The 24,857-nt window shown below is 36.9% G+C and overlaps 1 protein-coding gene across 4 annotated transcripts in view; it reads left to right on the top strand.

The window, feature by feature from the left end:
• Positions 1-24,857, top strand: part of Nubpl (NUBP iron-sulfur cluster assembly factor, mitochondrial) — a 217,367-nt gene that overhangs the window by 123,239 nt on the left and 69,271 nt on the right. For all 4 annotated transcript variants that reach the window (XM_090345207.1, XM_090345206.1, XM_090345204.1 and 1 more), the window contains exons 8-10: positions 10,980-11,065; positions 22,546-22,666; positions 24,476-24,558. In XM_090345207.1, the coding sequence (XP_090201333.1) occupies positions 10,980-11,065; positions 22,546-22,666; positions 24,476-24,558 (290 nt within the window). The remainder of the gene's footprint in view (positions 1-10,979; positions 11,066-22,545; positions 22,667-24,475; positions 24,559-24,857) is intronic.

The raw sequence follows: 24,857 nt of genomic DNA, 5'->3' as shown, positions 1-24,857 counted from the left end.
GTGGACATTTAATTCAGATCTGAAGGATAAGTTCAAAATATCTTTTAATACTATGGTATTTTGCATATAGACCAAAAGTTTTCCATTTGAAATCTTAGTCTTCCTTATCTTCTGAAATATACCAAGTTAACTAGAGTAACAGTTATTAGAGAGCAATTCTTCTCTGAGGAATTTTAGAGAAAAAAATTAAAATAATAAAGGAATGTGGCCAGGCGAGGTGGCTCACGCCTGTAATCCTAGCTACTCAGGATGCTGAGATCTGAGTATTGCAATTCAAAGCTAGCCTGGGCACTAGAAAATCAATAAGACTCATCTCCAATTAATCACCAGAAAGCCGAAAGTGGCACTGTGGCTTAAGAAGTAGGGCGGTAGCCTTGAGCTTAATTGCTCAGGGACAATGCCCAAGCCCAGAGTTCAAGTCCCACGAACAACAAAAAAAATGGAATGTGTTCTGTTGTTAAACAGTCTTTGATATAGTGATGATATTGTCACTTAACTTGGGCAGGTTGAAATTCATGTGCATCTAACAGAATTTGAAATGTCAGATACTAAATCTTAGAATTCAACATGAAGAGATGCTGACAGAAGAGCAAAAGATCTTTCTGAGTTGTGTACAAGTAGGCTCCCAAGATATTTACTATCAGCATGTGCACGAATTCAAGACTAGAAATGATGGAGGGTTTTATCTTCACTTTACTGGTGGCATCAGATAATAAGGGAAGAGGAATGAAAGAGAGAGACACAGACAAGGAATAAGAGATGGAGAAGGGAACAAGAGAGGGAGCTCCTATGCATATAGTACAGATTTCTGGTTCCATTACTCTAAACCTTCATTTGTTTTCACAGGTTCCTTAATAGCCCTGGTTAATTCTCTGTATGCATTAGTAATGTAAAATGACAGTTATCTCATTACTTACTGAATGCGTTATACGGAAGAACCATTTTTGATCTTTATATAATATCTAAATTTGGTTGATGAACTTGAATTCTCAAAGTTCCTAAGTTCACATGTTATCTCCTATCAACTGAGATAATGTGTTTTCTGGTCATTATTGGCTTGTTTTGAATAAATTAACATAACTTAGCAAAATTTTACTTCTGAGGTGAGCTAGTGATTAGTGCTTAAATTAATTAAACACATCCCTTTTGTTATTCTAGTTAGTTCTTAAATGCTGGAAGGGGAACATGGGGCAGTAATTCACCTATAAATTATATTTCCTGTTTAAGCAGACTCTGTGGACACAATCGAAGTGAATTTACCTTTAAATTACATTTTACTTAAGCGGATACTGATATTAGTGCATTTCTTGATGTTATAACAAATAAGTTTAGGTGGAACAGAGGAAACAAATAAGGAAAAGAGTAAGAAAAACAAAGCCAAACTACTTTATTAAAGTTATAAATATATTTGGCATTGTTTATGTTGAGTTAGCAGTAGGGTTATTCTCTTCTTTTTCTTTTTTGTGGTATTAGGGTTCATACCCAGGGTTCCTGGACATGCTAAACACACACTCTACCTCTGAACCACCCCCTCCACAGTATCTATTTTATTTTGCTGCTAGTGTATCTCTAAGTAAATCAAGGAGAATCAGCAGAAGCAAATATTAAAGGCACTGTGAGCATTAGGAATAGCAGCTAATATTCTTTTTAAGTCTTGGTTGGCTGTACAGTGAACTGCTCAGTAGTTGTAAGGTATAGAATTATTCCTCCAGGTATAATTCTGAGCAGCTTTTGTTATACCTGCTTATTAGGTTCTAATGCTGAAGTTCTCAATCAAGAGTGAGAATTAGATACAATCTGTGCCCTGGAGTCTAGCATGCATAGTTGAGTAGTTCTACACTGCTGTAATTATTATGAGCCTAACATCTGGAATAATTAGCTTTAAGAGTTTAACTGCTATGAACTCTGACCTAAATCTGGATATACAATTATAGATTTTCCTCTTAATAGTCAAGAGAATGAACAATTAAGACAATACTCTTGGTAATTATTTTTTACGATGTTTACATTTTTGTCAAAATCTGCCAATTGACTTTTGGTTATAAATCTCCACTGAGAAAAAGCCATGTAAAAAATTACAAGTTGGTAAAAATTATATAACATAATTAAATTATGTTATATAATTATTTGAACTTAGGTATGTATATAAGAAATCGACAATTCTTAATTCTTGAAATAAGCATTTAACTCACCCTAAACCTCCACTGGCCAAATAATCACATTTATTGCAGAATAAGCATTCTTTTAACATTTCTGTATAGATAGAAGGGGGAGCACAAGTTTTCTAACAAACCCTTCATCATAAAACTGAAATGACATCATGAGTGATAGTATAAAGAAGGAGAAAAATCTAGACTATTTTGTACTGGTTCATAGGCATGAGTCTTGAGAAAAATGAAAAATATTCAAATACAACTCAAGATCCATAAAGACAAAAAAGAACATTAAGTTTTGAGACCATATTTTAAATGATGGGATTAAGAAACAAGAAAAAAACGATATAGATCCTTTAATGTTTAAGTAATACATAGAATAAATATAATATATTATTGGTTTTATTTGATACTTATTTACGTTTTATTTCTTTCTCATAAATTTTAAATGTCAATGTAGGCACTGACATTTAAAAGGCCACTTGTATGGTATTCTAAATGTTAATACCACAAGACAGATTTTGATCTGTGAGTAGATGAAGATGATATCTCAAAGTCCAATTTTGTTTTGACTAAGAACTTAGTAATTAACAATGTAGTTTAATGTAAAAAGAAAACTTAAGCTGGGTGGTGTGGCTCACACTTGTAATCCTAGCTACTCAGGAGGTTGAGATCTGAACATCATGGTTCAAAGTCAATCATGGTTCAAAGCCAGCCTGGCACTAAAGACCATGAAACTTTTTGTTGTTGTTGTTGTTGTTTTTTGGTTTTTTTTTTTTTTTTTGTGGTTCATGAGGCTTGAACTCTATTCCTGGACGCTGTCCCTGAGCTCTTCAGCTCAAGGCTACCACCCTACCTCAGGGCCTAGGTATTGTCCCTGAGCTCTTCAGCTCAAGGCTACTACCCTACCCTTGAGCCAAGCTCCACTTCCCATTTTCTGGAGATTAATTGGAGATTAATCCTAGTGTTCCCCTGGCTGGCTTTGAACCTTGATCCTCAGATCTCAACTTCCTAAGTAACTAGGATTTCAGGCATGAGCCAACTCGCCTAGCTAAGACCTTGAGCCTCTTTATCTCCAGTTAACTTCTAGAAAACGGGAAGTGGTGTTGTGGCTCAAGGTAGGTCAGTAGCCTTGAGCTGAAGAGTCCAGGGACAACTCCCAGGAAGGGCAGTAGCCTTGAGCTGAAGAGCTCAGAAACAGCACCCAGGCTCAGAGTTCAAGCCCCATGACCCACAAAAAAGGAAAAAGAAAATTTACATCAAAATATTCTTTTTTATCCCATCAAAATATTTTCTATAGATGTACCTGAAAGTTCCACTAAAGCAATTTACACATTGCATGAACATTTATTGAGACATAGATTATTTTCCTTATTAAACAGTTTTGAATTGGTATTTGAGTGATGTTATTCAGATCAGTTTAAATATTTTTCTATTTCTTTGTAAAAATGAAAAGGCACTTTGTATATAACTATGTAGTTTTATATAATAGGATTAAAAGATGTTTATTTTACACAATGAGCTGAGATTTAGAGAGTTATACAAGGCTATCTGTAGTACGTGAACATAGTCCACAAACTCAGAACTTAGAACTCATAAGTTCTCTTTTTTGTATTAAGTCTTGCCAACTCAGATCCCACAAGAACTACTTTAATCCCTTCACATACCTTTTGAGGTAACTAGGTTTGGAACCCCAGACCTTATGTTTGCCATGCAGATGTTTTTCCATTTGAACTACATTCCCAGCCCTCTTTGCTTTTGTTGTTTTTAAATAAGTTCTTGTGTTTATGCCAGGCAATCCTGAAATGCAGTCCTGCTATGTTTGCTTCCCAAATAGCATTTTTCCCAGTATAGACTTTTTGTATGTACTATCCTCAAGCCATAGTCCCCTTGATATTTGCCTCCTGAATAAACCAGATTTACAGCCTGAGCTATCACACCCAGCTACAAGTCCCTAGTTCTTAGAAGTTCTACCACTTCAAAAGTTCTGCCACACTGAGGACTACACTAAGCTTCCACCCAATAAATCCTTAGAGAATAAACCACATACAAACCATAATATTTCTGATTTTATTTTTGTTATTTCTGTCCGTCTAGCTGCTTTATAATTAACATTTTCTTGCTCCTCTAGGTGTTTCAGTTTTTTTAAGGTTATTTATGTGATCTTCTTCTGTCTTTTTAATATGCGCTCCTAGTGTGATAAATTTGCCTCTTAGAACTGCCTTTGCTGTGTCCCATAAGTTCCTTTGTGATGTTTCTTGATTGTCGTTACATTCAAGGAAGATTTTAATTTCATTTCTGATCTGATCTGTTACCCAGGAGTTATTCAGAAGTGTGTTGTTCAGATTCCATGTGAGTGAATGTTTTTTGACTTTGACTGCATTGTTCAGAATTAGTCTGACTCCACTGTGGTCTGATAGGATGCATGAGATTATATCAGACCTCTTGTATCTGCTTAAGTTTTCTATATGATCTATTTTGGAGTGTGTTCCATGAGCTGCTGAGAAAAATGTAAAAAGTTTCACCGTTGGTGGAAGACTCTGTATATCTGTTAAGCCCAGCTGGGCTGGGTGTCATTTAAGTCGATGGTGTCTTTGCTTAACTTTTGTTGAGTTGACCTGTCATTTGTTGAGAGTGGTGTATTGAGGTCTCCCACAATGATTGTGTTTGAGTCTATCTTGTTCTGTAGTTCTAAAAGAGTTTGTTTGAAGAATTTGGGTGCTCCCGTGTTGGGGGAGTAGATGTTTATAACTGTAATATTATGGGCATGGATTGTACCCTTTACTAATATATAATGGCCATCTCTATCTTTATGTACTGATTTTACTGAGAAGTTAATTTTGTCGGAGATTAAGATTGCTACTCCTGCTTTTTTGCATGGTGCATTGGAGTGGAAAATTCGTTTCCAGCCTTTCACTTGGAATTTGTTTCTGTCTTTGGCAGTGAGGTGGGTCTCTTGGAGGCAACATATGGATGGGTGGTGTTTCTTAATCCAGTCTGCTGCTCTGTGTCTTTTGATTGGATTGTTCAGCCCGTTCACGTTTAGGGAGATTATGGAGAAGTGGTCAGTGTCCATTGTTGTTATTTATTTTTACTTCTAAGTTTCTTTCTCTTTTTTCCCCTTTTGTGTGTAGTGAATTATAGATGTTTGCTTCTTGATGCGGGTTCTTGATGTTCTACAATTTGTTCTCGGTTAATTAGTATTCTTTGTAACGCTGGTTTAGTGTGCATGTATTCATAAAGCTTCTCTTTGGAGTGAAATATTCTTGTTTCTCCCTCAAATGTAAATGCTAGTTTTGCTGGATATATCAGTCTGGGTTGGCAGTTGTTGGTCTTCAGGACATCAATGATGTTTTTCCAAGCTTTTCTTGCATTTAGGGTTTGCGTGGAGAGATCTGCTGTAATTTGAATTTTCTTCCCATTATAATATAGCTCCTTCTTTGTTTTGCAGCATTTAAGATCAATTCCTTGGTATTCAGGTCTAATGTCTTTACTATGATATGTCTACATGAGTTCCTTCTAGGATCTTGCCTGCTTGGGGTCCTGAAACCTTCAATAATGTGAGTATTTTCCCTTTTGAAGTTGGGGAAGTTCTCTGCTATGATTTTGGTGAATGAAGGTTGCATACCTTTGTCCTGGAATTCGGCCCCCTCCTCAATCCCTATTATACGAAGCTTAGACTTCTTTGCTGCATCTGCCAGTTCCTAGAGCTCTCTCTGGTAGATTCTGACTGATTTTTCCAAGGTGGTGATTCTCTGTTCCAGCTCTTGTGTTTTATCTTCCATTTCTGATGTTCTGTTCTCCATCTCCATCAATCTGCTGCTTAATGCCTCCATTTTTGCTTGAAGTGTGGACACTGAGCTGATCATGTCTGCTCTGAGGGTATTAATCTTTTCTTCCATTTCTCTTTTGAATTTGAGGAGCTCTTTGGAGATTTCCTGCTTATGTTCTTGGAATTGTTTTTGGAGTTCTGTTTTAATCTCTTTAGTAATGTTCACAATCATCTCCTTGAATAGTGTCATGTTTCGTGTCTCTTCAGGTGTCATTTCTTGAGATGGTGACATCTCTCTCGTCTCTTCGCTCTTGTTGCCTTTTGGGCTTTGCATGGGACTTTGATGTATGTCGTGATTCTTCTTTGAGCTCTCCTCGGCATCGAGAACTGTTGTTGTAGTTTGCTCTGTGGTCAGTAGGTAGCGGTCTTTACTTGGATTGGGACCGGTGGTTCTGGGAATAGGTGAATACCTGTGGTTCTCGGCCAAATTGATTCCTCTGCTGACTAGGTCAGAGTTTGCAGTTTTTGCAGGTGTTCTGGCCTGTTCCCATGCTGCTGCATGACTAGCTCTCAGCCCAACCAGTGGCCTCACAGTGGGCCGTGGGATGGATCTGGGAGCTTCAGTCTCAGCATGCTGGGCGGATGGTTGGTTTTCCTGTACTGCTTCTAGGGGTGGGCCCCAGGCCAAGGGTCTGGGGTTTGGGAGTTTCCAGGGGCTCTCAGCAGGACCAGCAGCTGTCCAGGGCGGGGCCCAGCTGAGGACATGGGCTCCAAGAGTGGAGCCACGCCTTTCTGATTCTCAGAAGGCGAGCTTGGCTGCTGGTTGGCCCTTCAGTTCCCTGCTGCTTTGTCAGAGAGTCTGTGACTGTGCGGGGCCCCTCAGTGCTGTCTTGCTCAGGATTCCCAGCTGGAGGATGCCCAGCTCAAGATTTGAGGGGGACAGATGCTGGCACCTATTTTCCCGCACACCCTACCCGCTGTCGTAAGGCAGGGTCTCAGAGCCCCCTACTTTCCAGACCCAGTGGCCTGGGAGAGGAACCTGGTGGGCAGGTGGGAGCTGGGACACCTCCGCCTCCCCGGGTGGGGTGCTGGGTCTTAGTGCCGCCCACCTGTCAGTTGCCAGTCAATGGCCTGGGGGAGGGGGCTTTTGAGGGAAGGGACAGGATTCTAAATTCCTTGCCCCCCTGCTCCTGCTGGTCTTTCTCGGGCAGGGTGGAGGGTCTGAGTTAAGTTTTATTGCTTGGCACCAGTTCTGCTTTCCCAATGGGTTTGGGGACCCGCTGCGCTACTCATGCCTCTGCGTTCATCTGTGAGTGCTCCACGGTGTTGGAGAATCATTCACTCCCCTCAGATCTCCGCCCCTCCGCCGCCGCCTGTGGTCCGCGTCTGGGTTCCATTGCTTGCTGTTCTGGTTCCGCGTCTGGGTTCCGCTGCTTCTGGGGCTCGCTGGCCCAGTCCTATGCTGGTTTCTGCAGTGGTCCGGGCTGCCCAGCCCGGCGCCCCCTGCTGTGGCTTTTCCGGGGTCAGAGCCAGGGTGGGAGAGGGGTCCTCGCGTTCCGAATTCTTTGAGAAAGTTGGATGTGAGCTTTATCTGGATTTCTTTTCTGATTTGAGGCCTTCTCCGTTGCTTCTTGAGTTTGTTGTTGTGAATTTCTTAAGGTAATTGGCTCGTGGGACTCCCTGGTTCTCTCTTTTTTTGAGAGAGAGCTAGGCAGCGTCCCTATTGTCTCGGCGCTATCTTCCCTTCCTCCCAAACCATAATACTTACAAACCCATGATGCATAATGGTGTTATAACTAGTCAAGAATATTTAATTAGGGGGCCAGCAGTTTGGACTCATGGTAGAGTGCTTTCCTAGCATGCATGCATGAAGACCTGGGTTTGATTCCTTGGTGTCACATACATAGAAAAAGCTGGAGGGCTGAGAACATGGCCTACTGGTAGATTGCTTGCCTAACATGCATGAAGCCCTGGGAAAGATTCCTTGGTACCACCTACACAGAAAAAGCTGGAAGTGGTGTTATGGCTCAAGTGGTAGAGGGCTAACTTTGAGAAAGCCCCAGGACTGGCAAAAAAAAAAAAAACAACTGGAAGTGGTGTTGTGGTTTAAGTAGTAGAGCTCTAGACTTGAGAAAGCCCAAGGACAATGCTCAAAATTAATGTTTAAACCAAAAGAATATTATGTCATTTGCCTAAAGTACTTTTTGGAGCAGTGGAATAGAGAACCCCCTGTGTACTAGCTTGTAGTTAAGGAGAAGGTTTGGAGGAAATAGCAAAAATGGTTCACTGTTTCTATGTGAAGAGAATGGCTATGGAATTGAAAGGCAATAATTTTTAGAGGAAGTGGCATTTCATATTCACTTAAATAAGATTATTGTGATACTAACATTGAGCAGGGGTGGTTCCAAAAGCATTTTTAAAAGGGAATGCTAAATCATACAGTCATCAATAAGAGAGCTGTTGGAGACTAGTGCATGCACTAATTCTATAACAAAGGAAATTGAGGTCCAGAATTATTCTGTTATTTGCCCAAGATTAGTCATAGCCAGATCAAGCCAAATCTCAAATTTGATCCCTTCCAAATGATGGGATATAAAGCAGATTGATATAAAAACAGAATCTATAAGGTGACAAATTGTGGAAATATTCTGCATATATAGAGAATAATTGTTATGCAGATGTGATTTGCATCAATCATTAAAATAGGAAAAGAAACTATTGATTATATTTATTGGGCAATGTATAACAAAGTAGAAGGAGGTAGCAATCTATCTGCTATAGGAAGATAGCCTTTCCTGCAACTTCTAAGGAATTTAAAAAATAACAATAATAAAAATAATAATTGCAACAGTATTATAATTAAAAACAGCTAATCCATTATTGAATTGTAAGACATCATATCCAGCATCTGGACAGTAGTTTATTATTTCAATGTTTGATGTAATATTTGGATCTCCATTTTGTTTTTTGTGTTTTTTTGGGGGGGGGAATCTCCATTTTGTAGATGAAGGAACTGAAGCTTGAGTAGGTTAAATTACTTCCTCCTTGCATAGGTACCAGCTATAGAACAAACTTTCAATCTTGATGTCTTTGAATTTACAATTGTTATATCTCAAACTTAGGTATGAATATAGACCTTCCTTCTAAAGGAAAAATAATTTGTCATCATTCCTATCTTGATTTATTTTTATTATAAAATAACTTATCTGTGCTGACACATGAACTGACAAAGTGGGCACTTTTGCTTTTTCACTCAAGGCTGGTGCTTTACTACTTGAGCCATAACACCATTTTCACCTTTTTTTTGGTCATTATTTGGTGATGAATTGCATGGACTTTTCCTTCCCAAGTTTGCTTTGACCTCAATTTTCAGATTTTCAGTTTGTGAACAGCTAGGATTACAGATGTCAGCCACCCATGCTTGACTTTAATCTCAAAAATTTTATTAAGGGTAGGGCCATACCCTTGGGCTGACCAGCTCAGGGACAACACCCAGGCCAAGGGGTAGGGTAGTACTTGTGCTAAAGAGCTCAGAGTGCCCAGGCCCCGGTTCAAGCCCTATGACCCACAAAAAAAAAAAAAAATCAAGGAAATTTGAATTAATGACAGTAATTTTATTTTATTTTATTATTATTTTTTTTTTTTTGCCAGCCCTGGGCTTGAGCTCAGGGCCTGAGCACTGTCCTTGGACTTTCTCAAGGCTAGAGCTCTACCACTTGAGCCTCAGCACCACTTCCGGCTTTTTTCTATGTATGTAGTACTGAGGAATCAAACCCGGGTCTTCATGCATGCTAGGCAAGCACTTTAACCACTAGGCCAAACTCCCGGCCCCAATGACATTAATTTTAATGTGAAAGATATTGTGCTGAAATAAAGTGATGATTGCAAGATGAATTTGTAGTTTATTATGTAAGTTTTTTTGTTTGTTTGTTTTTGTTTTGCCAGTCCTGGGCTTGGGCTCAGGGCCTGAGCACAGTCCTTGGGTTTTCTCAAACCTAGAGCTCTACCTCTTGAGCCACAGCACCACTTCTGGCTTTGTTCTATGTATGTGGTACCAAGGAATCGAATCTGGGTCTTTGTGCATGCTTGGCAAGCTACTCTACCACTAGGCCAAACTCCTGGCTCCTTATGTACAGTTTTTTTTGTTGTTGTTTTGTTTTGGTCTGGCAATTCCCAACAGATGTTTTGTGATAACGTGGTCCTTCTTCCATTTTCTCTATTTTAATTTTCCTAAAATATTCATTTAGACAATACTGTAGTATCATTTTGATCTTCCTTGACATAAAGGATATTTTCTATTAATTCTCTGTTTTCATTAGCTTTGTCAGCTATTACCTAGAAGAAACTACGTAACTTAAAACATTCACAGACTGCTAGTCATAATCAGACCTTTGTTATTATTTAACTTTACTTAAAACATTGCCCCCAATTCCCTTTTGCTTCCAGAGGGTAATAATAATGAACACACAGGAAGCCCCCATCTTTATTCCTTCAATGGCACTCAGACACCACTATTTTGTCTTTGAATTTCAACTTCAGATGCCAGTTTAACTGTCAGCAAACTGTTCACCATGTCACTTTTTAAGAATATGAACTTTCTACACTTGGCTTAGAAATTACCTCTTTCTGAAAATCTGCTCCTGTTGTTCCTGCTTCCTTTTGTGTCCCAGTCCATCACAATTCATCATTGTTTTCCCTTCCTATTAACTCTTCTTCCTGTCTCTCCATTGTAATTATATACTACTCTTTGCATACCACTGTTACAATGCTTAAGCACTTTGTGTTGTAATCCTTGGTTAGTTGTTTGTCTTGAAAGTGAGGCTTGCTTGGTCCATCTGACTCCTTAGTGCATTGAATGAGCTCAGGGTCCAATGATCTATGCCACTGAGTCAGTACTTGTAGAAGTAAAAAGTCAAAGGAAGCAAGATTATAAACATTTCGTCATCTTTTCTACTCATTTATATAAAATTGTAAACACATAGCAGTATCATTTTAGAAATAATTTTTGATAAAGAATGAAAAGACCAGCACCATTTTCTTTTTCTTTTGCTTAGGTGCAGTGATTGTCTCCACGCCTCAAGACATTGCTCTGATGGATGCACACAAGGGTGCAGAGATGTTTCGGAAAGTCCATGTGCCTGTAAGCATTTATAGCTTTACTACTGAAAAATATGGATCTCTTTTAACTGAAGAAGCAAGTAACTGAAAATATAATCCAAGTTTTAAATTAAGCTGTACAGAAATCTTTATGAACACCACAGTTTAAGTTGGGCATGTTGGCCTATAATTTCAATTACTCTAGAGGTGTCAGTATGTGGATAATAGTCCAGGGCAAAATGAGAAACCTTTTGGGGAATAAAGGAAAAAGGGTTGGAATGGTGGAAGGGGTCATGGCTCAAATCTTGAGTCCTGTTCCTGAGGTCAAATCCCAAGTACCATCCCCCAAAAATTCTTAATTTACTTTTATGGTTGCTTTAAAAACATACAAGTCCTTCAGGTGTGAAGAAAATATTATCTCTCTCAAACTATTTGTTGTTCTTTCTGACAACAAATTTAGGAAATATTTAGGTAGGCAGATGTAATGACCTGTTGATAGACCACCTTCTAGGTGGGATTTTATGCACAATTTAACAAAACAAACAGGACAAAAATATAATAAAAATAATCAAGGAATAATGAAGACCAAATAGAATCAGAATTAAAGTCAAACAAATTACATGCTATTAAAAATTTAAATATGCCATGGATTTCCTAGCGGCTAAGGGAAAAGAAATATGGCCCCATTAAAATCCTGTGCATTTCCACAAGGCTGAAAACCCTGTGCATTTCCATAGGTCTAAACAAAGCCTGAATACTAGGCTGAGTACTAAAGAAACAAGAGACATACCTTTGCCAGGTTCAAACTGTGAGAGTGTGTGTGTGTGTGTGTGTGTGTGTGTGTGTGTGTGTGTGTGTGTGTGTGTGTATACATAGAAAAAAGGAAAGAGAGAAAGAAAGTTCTCCTTCCTTAAAAGACCTTCCTTAAAAGACATAGAAGGGCCTTCTTTTTAGTGGGCCTCAACAAGAGCAAGGAAAATTGTGCTATTGTGCTAGATTCATAAAAATACTTCAGTACAAAGTCAGTATGATGCATATATACATATATATGACTCTTAAGCCACATATATGTTTATTTCTCAGAGAGTTTGTTTTTGAAGTTTTTCCTTATTTTATGTTTTAAATTTCTTCCAGAAATGTTTTATAGTTTTCAAGTCTTTCACTTGTTTGATTAAATTTACTCCTAGCTATTTTTCTTTTTTCTCAGTTTTATCTTCTTCATATAAAGTAGAATTTTTTGGTATGGTAGTTTGCTGATGACCTCACATTGTTAAGCAGATGCTCTAGCAGCTGAACTGTGCCACCTGATTCGCAAACTTTTATTTTTTTTTTTTTTGAGATAGGATCTTGCTTCCTGCTGCATACTTGCCTGGGTCATACATCTGTGTTAGATTTCTTTGTTGCTGGGATAACAACCTATACCACCACATCCAGCTCTTTGTCTTCTTTCGGCCCAGGCTGGCCTCTGTGATCTCAACATTTTCAGCCATCCAACTAGCTAAGATTACAGGTATAAACCACTAGCATCTTCCTAGAGCAGAACTTTTAAAACTTCAACCCATGGATTAGCCTCAGAGGAATCATTCTTCTTCATCCTTCCCACCACAATTGTATGGACTTGTTTATTTTGGTGTGGAAAAAATTCATAATTTTCCTCAAATACTTCAATGAAACCAGAATCCAGAATAAGATCCAATAATACATTAGAATGAATGGACTCTTAGGAAGTTTCATAAATGTTTATTCCTCAAAGGATTTTTGTTAACTATTAACTAATGCTATGGTAGGTTTGAGGTGACTTGTCTTCAACAAGTCCCTCTTTTTCTTTGCCAGGTAGTGCAGAGCTATGGACACTGAAAAATTGTGGAGCCTGGGGTTGCATGAGCATGCTCTGGTGAAAACCAAGGAGCGTAATGAAAAAGAAACTTTTGTAATGACCTTCCAGGCTATTCTCACTAAGAAGAGTAAGATTATGATTAGTAAGTCAGTTAAGGCCCAGTGAGATTCTATGTTGTGAACTTTAGCTTTGAAAAAATTTAAAGTAATGGTAGCTGTCTGGCTGCTTCTGACAGAAAACTTTATCCAAAGCATCTAAATGACTTCCTAGTTTTACCTTCCAAGATAACCTAGATACAAGACAAACCAGAAAAAAAAGAAGAAGCTGTCTACCAAAACTTGTGAAACTGAGTTACGAGAAGAAATTAAGATAATGGGAGCATTGGTCTATTAAGATCACTTCAAAGAGCTTAATAACTATTCTGTCAACTTATATATGTGAATGTTTCATTTCTTACTCTGTAAGGTAAAAGTAAAAGCATATCTATTTACTCAAAATCATGCACTACTGAGGGAAATTTTATGTAAACAGTTTCATAGTGTTCGGGCAAATTTTTCTGTAAACTCTGAGATAGTAGAACAGATAATCCTTATAGGACTTAAAAGAGATAGTCACTTAACAGGGATTGTCACTGAGTCTAGTGTGACTAGGTGGCTGCTACAGAGGATATAAGGAAATATCATGAGGAAGCCTTCCAATAAAGGATAATGAACTGTATGAAGATCAAAAGGCAGCTTTAGAGATTAAAGAGTGAAAGAGCTGTTTAGGATCACATCATTAATGTTAGTATTTAAGTTTTCAGAGTTGGAACAGCTCTGGATCATAGTGTGGTCATGGATATGTGTGACTGAAAGGGAGAAGAAATGAAGGTCATTTGTAATCCAAGACTAATTCCTAGATGGAATTTATAGCTCTGTCTTTTTGCTTTTTGGACATTCTCCTGTATTTTATTTTTAAACCCTATTTTTCTTCCTTATTTTAATTATTTTTTGTCTAGGCTGGAAAAAAAGCCTAGGCAAAATGTCTTAATCATCACCTAAGCTTGTAGAATAACCAAGGTATTTAGTAATATTTGCAAGTAAATGAGTAAAACTTAGCATCAACCAGCACTGAGTGAAGGTTGATATCCATGGTGTGTCTGTAAGTTTGTAGATTTGATGACTTCTGAAATCCCTCTGGTTCTTAAAAGCCTCCAAGTCTAAGTAATGATAAAGTGTTTGAAATGAGAAAGTGTTACATAATGCAAACGGGATGTTATGCTTTGTTTATTACATTTTTCCCCTGAGTTTTAGTCTTGTTCTCTGTTTTCCCTTTTTTGAAATGCATTAGTTGCCATGGGAACAGTGATGTCATTGGAATTCATTGGTATGGACAGAGGTTAGTAATGCAAGAATTTAGTAATGCAAGAACATTTTTAAGTTAATTTTAATGATTTCTTAAAACTCAATTCCTAAGTAGAGAAAGGAGAGAAAAGATGACCCTATTCTTTACCAAATCCTCCGGGTTTTTAGTTGGGCTATTAAGAAAAGATTTCAGCTTTACATTTTCATTTTTGGTGGTACTAGGGTTTGAATTCAGGGCCTTACATTTGCCCAGCTGATACTTTCCCACTTGATTTATGCCTCTAACCCTGCTTTTGATTGTTTATTTTGGAGATAGAGTGTCACCGCTTTCTGCCCAGGAACCTGGATCCTCCAGATCTCAGCCTTTTGAGTAGCTAGAATTATTGATATTACTGGGTGGCTTGTACACATTTTTTAAATGAATAATGTGCTGCCTTTATAGGGGAGTCCTAAGTACATTGGTTTGATCTTCTTCCTCTAAACATTTGCTGTGAGTTCAGTTATAAACATACACATTTGTATGTATTTTACTGGACCAAGGTGAAAAATACTTCCCTTATTAAGAAGACAGTGTAAAATGTGAAGCAATACTGGAAGAGGTCATAGGCTCCAAGAATCCATTTTTTGAATAATGGCAGTGAAAACAGGAAGGGAAAGAATATGCCTGACATTTTGAAGGAAGACTGCAAGTATGGCAATTGATTGAACCAAAACAGAAATCAAAAGAACTTGAGAGTTGCACAGACATTAATAAATCTACTGGGAGCTTGTTTTCTGCTCAGAACGACAATAAACTGGAAATAAGAGGTTAGATTCTCAGTTTTGAAGCCTTGTCCTTATTCTCTTTAAGGTTTTGATTTACTGTTGTCAAGGGAAAGACCTGTAGGAAAAACAATTTGGTGTGGGCCTTTGTAGTTTTATTCACATAACCCAGAACCCAACTTTTTATTTATCACATATATATATATATATATATATAAAACCTATAAACAGACGTTTTTCTTTTATAACTTAAATAGCTATGTCCTTTTTAGGGGATAGTACATGGTTCCGAACTGAGAGATTTATAATTGGTAGGAAGGTGCTCTGTCTCATAAGCCATCCTCCAGTCTTTTTCTTTGATCATCTTTGAGCTACGGCATCTTTCTTTTGGACTAAGCTGGCCTGAACACCCAGGAACAGCTATATTCTTCAATATTAATGTGTTTGCAAATTAAATCATTCTGAAATTTTTATTATAATTTTTTAGGCAAAGGTACTACTTTACAGAGCCACTTCTGCCTAAGTAGTGAAGAGCATGAATTTAGGAGTGTGAATAATTAAGTTCTAATTACAGCTTTGTCCACTTGTAACTATATGAGCTAAGGGGTTATTTACTCTATGCCCCACTTTTTCTTTTATAACAGGAGGATAGAGTACTTTTTATCTCAGGCGACTGAGTCAAGAATCAAAGTTGATAATTCACATAAATGACTTAGTATAGTTCTTGGTATACTCTAAACACTCCTTGTTAGCATAATAATACATAATTAATGCTGCTTACTGAATTATTCTTTAGAATGTTATCACAAAACAGACAAATTTACAACTCAGATGTTTGTTTTGCCTGGGCATTTTTTACTAGTTCCTTTATTTGCTAATAAAGATTTTAACAAGAAGTTTAAAAACTAAGTTCTTCTTTGAGATTTTCTTGATACTTTACTATTTTTTTTTCCTGTTCTGCAGCTTGAACTCAGGGCCTGGGCACTGTCCTCAGACACTTTTTGTTCAAGGCTAGCACTCTGCCACTTGAGCCACAGCAGCACTTCTGGCTTTTTCTGTGTATATGGTTCTGGGGATTTGAACCTAGGGCTTCATGCATGCTAGGCGAGCACTCTACCACTAGGCCAAACTCGCAGCGCCATACTTTACTATTTTGATAGAACTTAAACTATTGTCCTTATATAGAACCATTTTCTTTATATAGATGAATCAAATTGTTAAAAATAATTTAGAGCATAAAATTCTGCAGTTTTGAAATTTATATTAAGATAAATAGGAAATAGGTCTCCACATATATAATGATGCAAATTCTATAGATATATATATTGTTTTTCATAGGTGAGCAAGCAAGCAAGCAGAGTAACCTTTTCCCGTGTGATCATTTAGGCTTTTAGAACTTAATATTTGAAAATGACTTGTAAGTTTACCATTGGGCCCATCTTCATTCTAGCAATCCTGAACTAAATGACATTGTAGCCAAGTGTCCAAAGGAGAGTGCAGGTCATGTGCTTCTATTTTCATTCTACTAGTTAAAATGCAGTCAAGTAAATGTGGCCATTTTTCTGTAGAAGCGTAAAAAAGGTAGGGTAGCTGATTAGTAGTCCATGCCACAGTTGACCTTGCCACATATCATACTAGTTTTTTATTTTGTTTTGTTTTGTTTTTTATTTTTTGTCACTTGTGGGGCTTGAACTCTAGGCCTGGGCATTGTCCCTGAGCTCTTCAGCTCAAGGCTACCACCCTACTCCTTGAGTCACAGCGTCACTTCTGGTTTTCTGGTGGTTAATTGTAGATAAGAATCTCACGGACTTTAGTGCCCAGGCTGGCTTAGGCTGGCTTTGAACCTTGATCCTCAGATCTCAGCCTCCTGAGTAGGATTACAGGGATGAGCCACAGTGCCCAGCTCATACTAGGTCTTATATACAGTAAAGCCTGTTGCTGACCACTGATTTTATTTCCTAATAAATAATTCAGAAAAGTCTACAATTTCAGAGCTAAAAAGAATTGTTCATTGTAAAAGAGAGTTTTTAATTTTCCTATGATTTCCTCTTCCTGCTAAAAATAGGAAAAATTCCTACTGTGATCTGTAGATCTTTTTGTACTCATTTGTAAAGATTAGTGCTTATTTTGTCTCCTAAGAAAAATTGTATTACCTTAAAACCTCATTCTTGTCAATTTTTTTGGCATTTTATATTTTCACTACCAAAATTTTATTGTATGAAACATCTTGGCAATGAAGATTGGGATTGTGGCTTAATATTTTTCTGACAATGGATTCATTTGGACACAGATATCTACTCTTGACCCATGGATGTATTTGGAACTTGTATGCTTATAATTTTTGATATTAGATCTTTTTAGCATCTAATTTATCATATTTTACTCAATTCTCTAGTCTACCTGTGCCTATACCATGCACAAGCCTCACTTCCCTAAAACTAGTTTATAAATAGGTTATCTTACATGCAAATGAAGGAAAATTAGCATATTTGTTCTCTTTTTCATCTTTCAACATAAGATTTTTTTTCTATGACCATTAAGTGATTTCATGTTATTCTCTGAGAGGATTAATACCTTTGAAGTTGATATGATTTGGATATTGTTTATTCCTGAAAGGATCATGTTGGAGGCATAGTTTTCAATGTGATAGTTGGGCCTTTAATAGGTGGGGTTTAGTTAGAGGTCTTAGATCATTGGAAATGGGTTTTTAGCAGGGATTATGGAATTCTGACCTCTCATGAGAATGAGTTATCATTGTGAGCCTGATCCCTGAATCACTGTCTTCCTATTTGGTATCTTCTTCCATCAGCTCTTGTCATCTATCTTGAGGACCTTGCCATGGTGAATAATCTCTAAAACTGTGACTTTTATAAACAGATTTTTTTCTATATTATGATAGCCTGGCTAAGTTATTTCATTACAGCAATGAAAACCAGACTAGTACAGATGCACTTAAAGAAATAGTGGTGTTTGGGAGACTTTGAAAAGTACTATTTAAACTCTTTTGAGGAATGTAGGATGGTTCCTATAAGGTCTTCCCTATAACTGTTCTCTTAACTATAATGTTAAATTGCTCTGCTAAATTGTATTGACTCATCATTATTTCTGGTCACCTAATTCCATATATAAAATCCTATAGTCCATTTTCTTGTCTCCTTGTTTGGTGACTTCCATATATAAGCCAATGGCCCAGCTATTTTGAATTTTGGCTTTGTCTTTTACTATAGGACCTTGAAGGAATCATTTTAGTGTCAGTGTTCTTTTTCATGAAATATGTATAATAGTACCCATCTCATTATGGCAGTTAAGTGAGATTATATATTCAGTCCTTAGCATAATCCTAGCATATAAAACTATATAAATAGTAATTTGGAATGTTGCTACTATTTAATGGGGGCAGAGTTTAGAGATCATTATACATCTTTAACTTAAGGGATTAAGAATTATTCAGGATATAAAGAAGTTGAATTGTACCTCATTGCCCACATCTATTTAGTTGGTACCTGAAAGAAAAGTAAATGCAGACTTCCCTACTTCTTCTGAAAGTGAGAACAGGAAGACGCATCTCATTTTTCAAAATTATCATCTGCTTCAAGAATAAACTAAAAACTGATTTGAGGCAAGTGATAAACTGAAAAGCACTTATAAATCCTAGTATATTTTAATTCTTATTATCCATTCTCTACTTAACAAAGAGGTTTTCTTCCTCACATTTTGTTAAAACATAGCTTTTAATCCTTATGACAGGTTCTAGCCAGCAAGTATTTAACCTGATTGTAACCTTGAGAAATTAGTAGCTTGAAAAAAAAATATTGCTGGTTACTTAATGTGAATCTGGGTTTAAAATGTCAAGAAGAAATTAAAATTTAGGCCTTTAAAGCCTGCTGTATTCAGTATACTTAGACACAAATATCCAGTATTTAGGGCAATGTTGTTGATATTTCAAGAGAGTCAATTTTGAATTTAATAAAAGAAGTGTGCTTCTGAATAACTGGTGCATTGGAATAACATAAGAATAACAGGTACAATGCTTGTGGTGGCTGATATTAGTCAAGCATGTAGTATTTCTTTCTTCAAGCAAAACTAGCTGAGGTAAAACAGAAAAAAAGAGCACACTCTTTGATGAAGCATTGAAAATGAGCCTGCTCACAGCTGCTTTTCAGCAACATTATGTAAATTCTGCTATTGCAAAGCTTCTGTTTTCTGATGTTTCTGCTGCCAAAGGATACACACAATAGCCCTACAATAAACACAAACATCTTGACAATATGTAAAGTATTCATAAGATGTAAGGCTTTTTTAGTAGGTGTCTATGTGGACATGAATTCTTTTCTATTTAAGAAAGAGTTGTTTTTTGGTTTTTTGGTTTTTTTCCCCCAGTCTTAGGGCTTGAATTTAGGGCCTGAGCACTGTCCTTGGGCTTTTTTTAAGGCTAGAGCTCTACCACTTAAGCCACAGCACCACTTCTGGCTTGTTCTATATGTGTGGTACTGAGGAATCGAAGCCTGGTGTTTGTGCATGCTAGGCAAGCACTCTACCACTAAGCCAAACTCCTGGCCCCAAAGAGAACTTTTTTTTTTTAATTGTAGGGGTAACATATAGAGGGGTTACAGTTACATTCGCCAGGTAGTAGGTACATTACTTCTCACACATTGATACCCCTTTCTTTTCCTATTTCAAATAAACAAATAAACATGTATGTAATATAGTAAGTAACAAAGTCAGACACAGATTAACCAAAGGACAAAAAAAAGAGAGGAGAAATAACAGTACATTAAGATCCACAATCACACAAGATAAAACTCTGGTTTATAGAATAAGGACATTTTTTATGTTCTTCCTTATTATATTAGTTGCCTTAACTATTGTTAAATCATTAAGAACAGTAAGTTTTTGTGCTTAAACCTCTTAGATTTTTCTCCCAGGGTTTTTTTCCTCAAAACCTTTGTTTTGAGAATTGCTTACCACATAGTCAACATATGTCAATAATCAGTTTCTGTTTTCAATTACTCAAAAGTAAAATACAATTAACATATCTATATATCCACACAACTATACACATATAATACACTGCCGTATGAATTTCCACACAGAATGACATTACCGAATACAGTGTTACCACATTTGTTAATATGATTTCATAAAAGTAAAGGTACTGATAGTTTATCTATCCTGATTTGTTTGTTGTTATTGTTGTTCGCAATACTGAGGATTGAATCTAGGGCCTTGTGCTTGCTAAGCAAGGTCTGTATTATTTAAACTATACCCAAGCTCTGTTTAAAACTGCTTTATTAAATGGCAGTACCTTTGTGCAGCTTCTTAAAGATAATTTTTCAAACAAGTACATGTTTCATTTCTCTTCACTGTTTTCAAATATATATATATATATATATATAATGACAACTGCACTGTTGGTAGAAATGTAAACTTGTTAAGCCACTCTGGAAAACAATATGGAGGTTCCTCAAAAGACTAAATATAGAACTACCCTATGATCCAACAATCCCTATCCTAGGCATTTACCCAAGTAATTACAAACAAGGCCACAGTAAAGCTACCAGCACAACTATGTTCATTGCAGCATTCTTACCATAGCTAAAATATAGAATCAAACCGGATAGATGCTCCTGAATACATGAATGGATCAAGAAAATGTTGTATATATACACAATGGAATTCTATGCTGCCATCAGAAAAAATGACATTGCTCCATTCGTAAGGATATGGAAAGACTTGGAAAAAAAACATATTAAGTGAAGTAAGCCCAACCCAAAGAAATATAGACTCTATGGTTTCCCTCATTTTTAATTATTATTATATGTCAAGGATAGTACTAGCAGAGGATCATAATAACTCAATAGCTATATACAATGATGCTAATCAAAATGAATTCCAAGATATGAAAACAAGAGGGTTTTTTGGTTGTTGTTGTTGAGTTTGCTACAACCAGTACAACGGAAATACAAGAAATTATGTTGGAAATGAATTTTACAACGTGGAAGAGGGTACAAATGGGAGGAGGTAAAGTGGGAGAAAAATGAGAGTGTGATGTATTTTTCATGATACTTTGCTTCAGGAAAAGGTACATACTAGATTTCCAGAAATGCTTTCCTGCAGACTCATACCCTTTACCTTCTTGTCTATGTGTTTCATTATGGATATCCAGTGCTGTTCTTTATTTAAAATGCAAATATTCTAGTAATTCCTTCAATGGTGATAGTGTAGGAAAACTAATGAGATTATAAAGACATTGTTTTCTCTATGTTTCTAATGGTGATGCTCTGACTGCATTTTTGTTTGGAGAGAACCCTCTTATAATACAGTAAAAAAATGGAGTTGGGGCCGGGAGTGTGGCCTAGTGGTAGAGTGCTTGCCTAGCATTCATGAAGACCTGGGTTTAATTCCTTAGTACTGCATACACAGAAAAAAAGCTGAAAGTGGTGCTGTGGTTCTCAAGTGGTAGAGTGCTAACCTTGAGAAAGCCCAAGGACAATGCCAAGGCCCTGAGTTCAAGCCTCAAGACTGACCAAAAAAGAAAATGAAAGAAAGTGGGGTTGAAAGGAGGATGCATACAGATCATACTTGCAGAGCCTATGTATGTATTCAACAGTACTATTGAATAATAATGTTTACTAAGGATCTGTTTTGTGCCAGAAGATAGGTAAATTCAGAAGACATAGTGTACCATCTTTTCAACTTTAGAAATCTCTGTGATTTTCTGTGTCTGCACAAAAAAAGCACCATGTTCATGGATGACATTTCATACCTTATCATCCATATGAGTTACTTTTCTCATCAGTGTGACCAGAAAATCTGATAAAACAAACTTCAGAGAGGAAATATTTCTTTTGGCTCACAATTTCAGGGGATTTGGTCTTTATTTGCTTGACTCCGTGTAGTTGAACAGAACATCATGGCAGTGAAAGCTTGAAGAGGAAGAAATTGTTCACCACTTGGTAGACAGGAAGCAGAGAGACAGAGGTATAGGAAGTAGCCAGGGCAAGATATAGCCCCAAGAATCACTCTCCCAAGTGAATTGCTTCTTCCAGCTAGACCCCAAAATAGCAAACGGAGCTTGAGACCAAGTGTTCAAACTCTGGGAGACATTACATAAGCTTTAAACATCTGACCCTAACATTCTTTGCCTAACTGGTCTCTGCCTTGATGATCACTGGGTTGTAACTCAGATAGGTCCAAATAGTTGAATTTTGCCACCTTGACTTGTGTTCTTGCTTCTGCCTATATCCTGCCTCCGGCCTCATCTCTCCTTACAACCTAAGAAACATGGATAATTCAAAGATTCCTCTCATTCTACCAGGCAGAGTTTTCTTGGTTTCTGTTTAATCATTTCTTTTAAACATTTATCACTTTTAAATGTTATTTGTTAAAATTACTACCTTTGTCTTGATCTCTGACTATCTTATGAGTTTCTTGAGAACAGAGACCTTCCTTACCATTGTTTCACTGCCTCATAAGTACTCAGTAAAAACTTGTTGAAATGGTACATTAAGATTCTGTAGTAGGTTTTTTGCTTTTGTGGATTTTTTTTCTGTTTCAATGGGTTTTTGTTTTTTATTCCAGGTTCTTGGTCTTATACAAAATATGAGTGTTTTCCAGTGTCCAAAATGTAAACACGAAACTCCTATTTTTGGTGCTGATGGTGCCAGGAAACTAGCACGGACCCTTAATCTTGATGTTTTAGGTGAGACATCAGTATTCTTTATAGGGGAAGTGGCAAAAGAGAAAGTGTGGTGAAGCTTAGTGATTAAGAATGCTTTGTGTTTTAAATTATGTTGGTGTAGTGCTATTCTGTTTTCTTTGACTTGTGTGTATATGTGTGTACATGTGCATGCATGTTGGTACAGGCTTAAAACTCAGGGCCTAGGTACTGTCCCTTAACTTTTCCACTGGAGGTGAAAACTTTACCAATTGAGCCAAGCTCCACTTGTGTCATTTTGGTGGTTTAATGATGTCTCCCACCTGGGCTACCATTGAATCTTGATCTTCAGCTTTCAGCCTCCTGAGTATCTAGGATTATAGGTGTGAGCCATTGGCACCCAGTATTTTAGATTTTAGAAAATAGGTTTGTACTGGTGGCTAACACCTGTAATCTTAGCTACTTTAGAGACTTTGATATGTGGATCATGATTAGAATCCCATCCAGGTAGGAAAGCCTGTGAGACTCTTCAATTAACTTCTGTTAAGTACCAAAAAAGTCAGAAACGGAGGTGTAGCTCAAATGGTACTGATAGCCTTGAACAAAAAAAAGTTCAGATACAGCATCTAGACCCTGAGTTCAAACCCAGGACTAGAAGAGGAAAAAAAAATTGTCTAGTAACTATGATACTAATTTCTATCACAGATAAAAAGTATCTGTAACTTCAGTTTGAGATGAGAGTTTTGCCATGTTTTAAATTTGTTTGGATGTTGACCATATATGCTTGAGCATCAACAAATATGAATTAAAGTTGCATACCTGTATCAGTGTCCATTCTTAGAGCATATACAAAGAGGCCTTCCCTAGTCATTTATGTGTTGATAGTATTTACATTTTAGAATGACAATATTTACCATTTTCTGTAATCTTTTTATGTGTTTGCCATGTTACCTACAATTTATGTTATATATACTGTTCATAGCACAAGGTATTACTAAAATCATGTGTTAAGTGAGCAAAGCATTTTTTTTTGTGGGTCATGGGGCTTGAATTCGGCCTGGGCGCTGCCCCTGAACTCTTCAGCTCAAGGCTACCACTCTACCCCTGGGCATGGGCATTGTCCCTGGGCTCTTCAGCTAAAGGCTACAGCCCTGCCCTGGAGCCAAGCCCCACTTCTCATTTTCTATAAGTTAATTGGAGATAAGAGTCTCAGGTCCTTTTGTGCCCAGGCTGGTTTTGAACCTTGATCCTCACATCTCAGCCTCCTGAGTAGCTATGCATGAGCCACTGTACCCAGCTAATTAAATTTCCTAAAGTTAATAGTAAACATTGTTACGCATTTGTACTATAATACCAGGTGAATACTAATAATGTATTTTGATACATTGTTTAATTATACCCAGCAATTATATTCTTCAACTGCTTTTCATTTAACTAGCATAGAAAGTTCAATTTTCTAAATAACAGATCGATATTCACTTTTATCATGAATTAATTGTATAATTATAATGACATTATTGAGTTATGATGGGAGTATTATAATTTCTTGACTTACAAATGAGTGGCACAACTTTGTAAGTAATTTATTTAGGATTTGAAACATCTCCTAGCCAAAATAAATCAAAGGCATGATCCCTTGATGTATATATATGCAGTTACTATACTACGCTCAAAGGGGAAACTTTGCGCCTTATTTCCATTTAAAATTCAAACATTTTCAAACATTTAGCAAATTGAAGATAGTTGTGACTTGATGTAATTCAAATGGATTTAGTTCAGACTTTGTTTCTTTCCTAAAATGAAATTGAGTCTAAGGTGAATTGAGTACTAATAGATACCTCATGGCTCTTCTAGGAGACATTCCTTTACACCTCAGTATAAGGGAAGCTTCAGATACAGGCCAGCCAATTGTGTTCTCACAGCCTGAAAGTGATGAGGTAAGTTGTGTATTTTATATGATTTTTGTTTCTTGTTGTAAACTATATGCTTTTTACTATATAGAAAGTTTGGAAAAGTAAGCTAAGCTTATTGTGTATAGGGTGTATATATATGTCTATATGCATATACATACACATGTATGTATAAAAACATGGATTTAGGTAGCTTATCCAAACCATCTTTAAGTTACTCTGTTTTATATAATAGGCTGCCACTGTCACAAACTGGAGTTTGTAAGAATTGCTGTTGGTGACTATGTGTCTGTTAGAATTATTGTTTTTGCTTTACAAATTCAGTT

The sequence above is a fragment of the Megascapheus bottae genome, chromosome 14, assembly GCF_031878675.1.
Source record: "Megascapheus bottae isolate mThoBot1 chromosome 14, mThoBot2.hap1, whole genome shotgun sequence".
Taxonomy (NCBI): Eukaryota; Metazoa; Chordata; class Mammalia; order Rodentia; family Geomyidae; genus Megascapheus; species Megascapheus bottae.
Note: the sequence above shows the minus strand (reverse complement) of the source record. Positions and strands in the feature narration are given on the sequence as shown.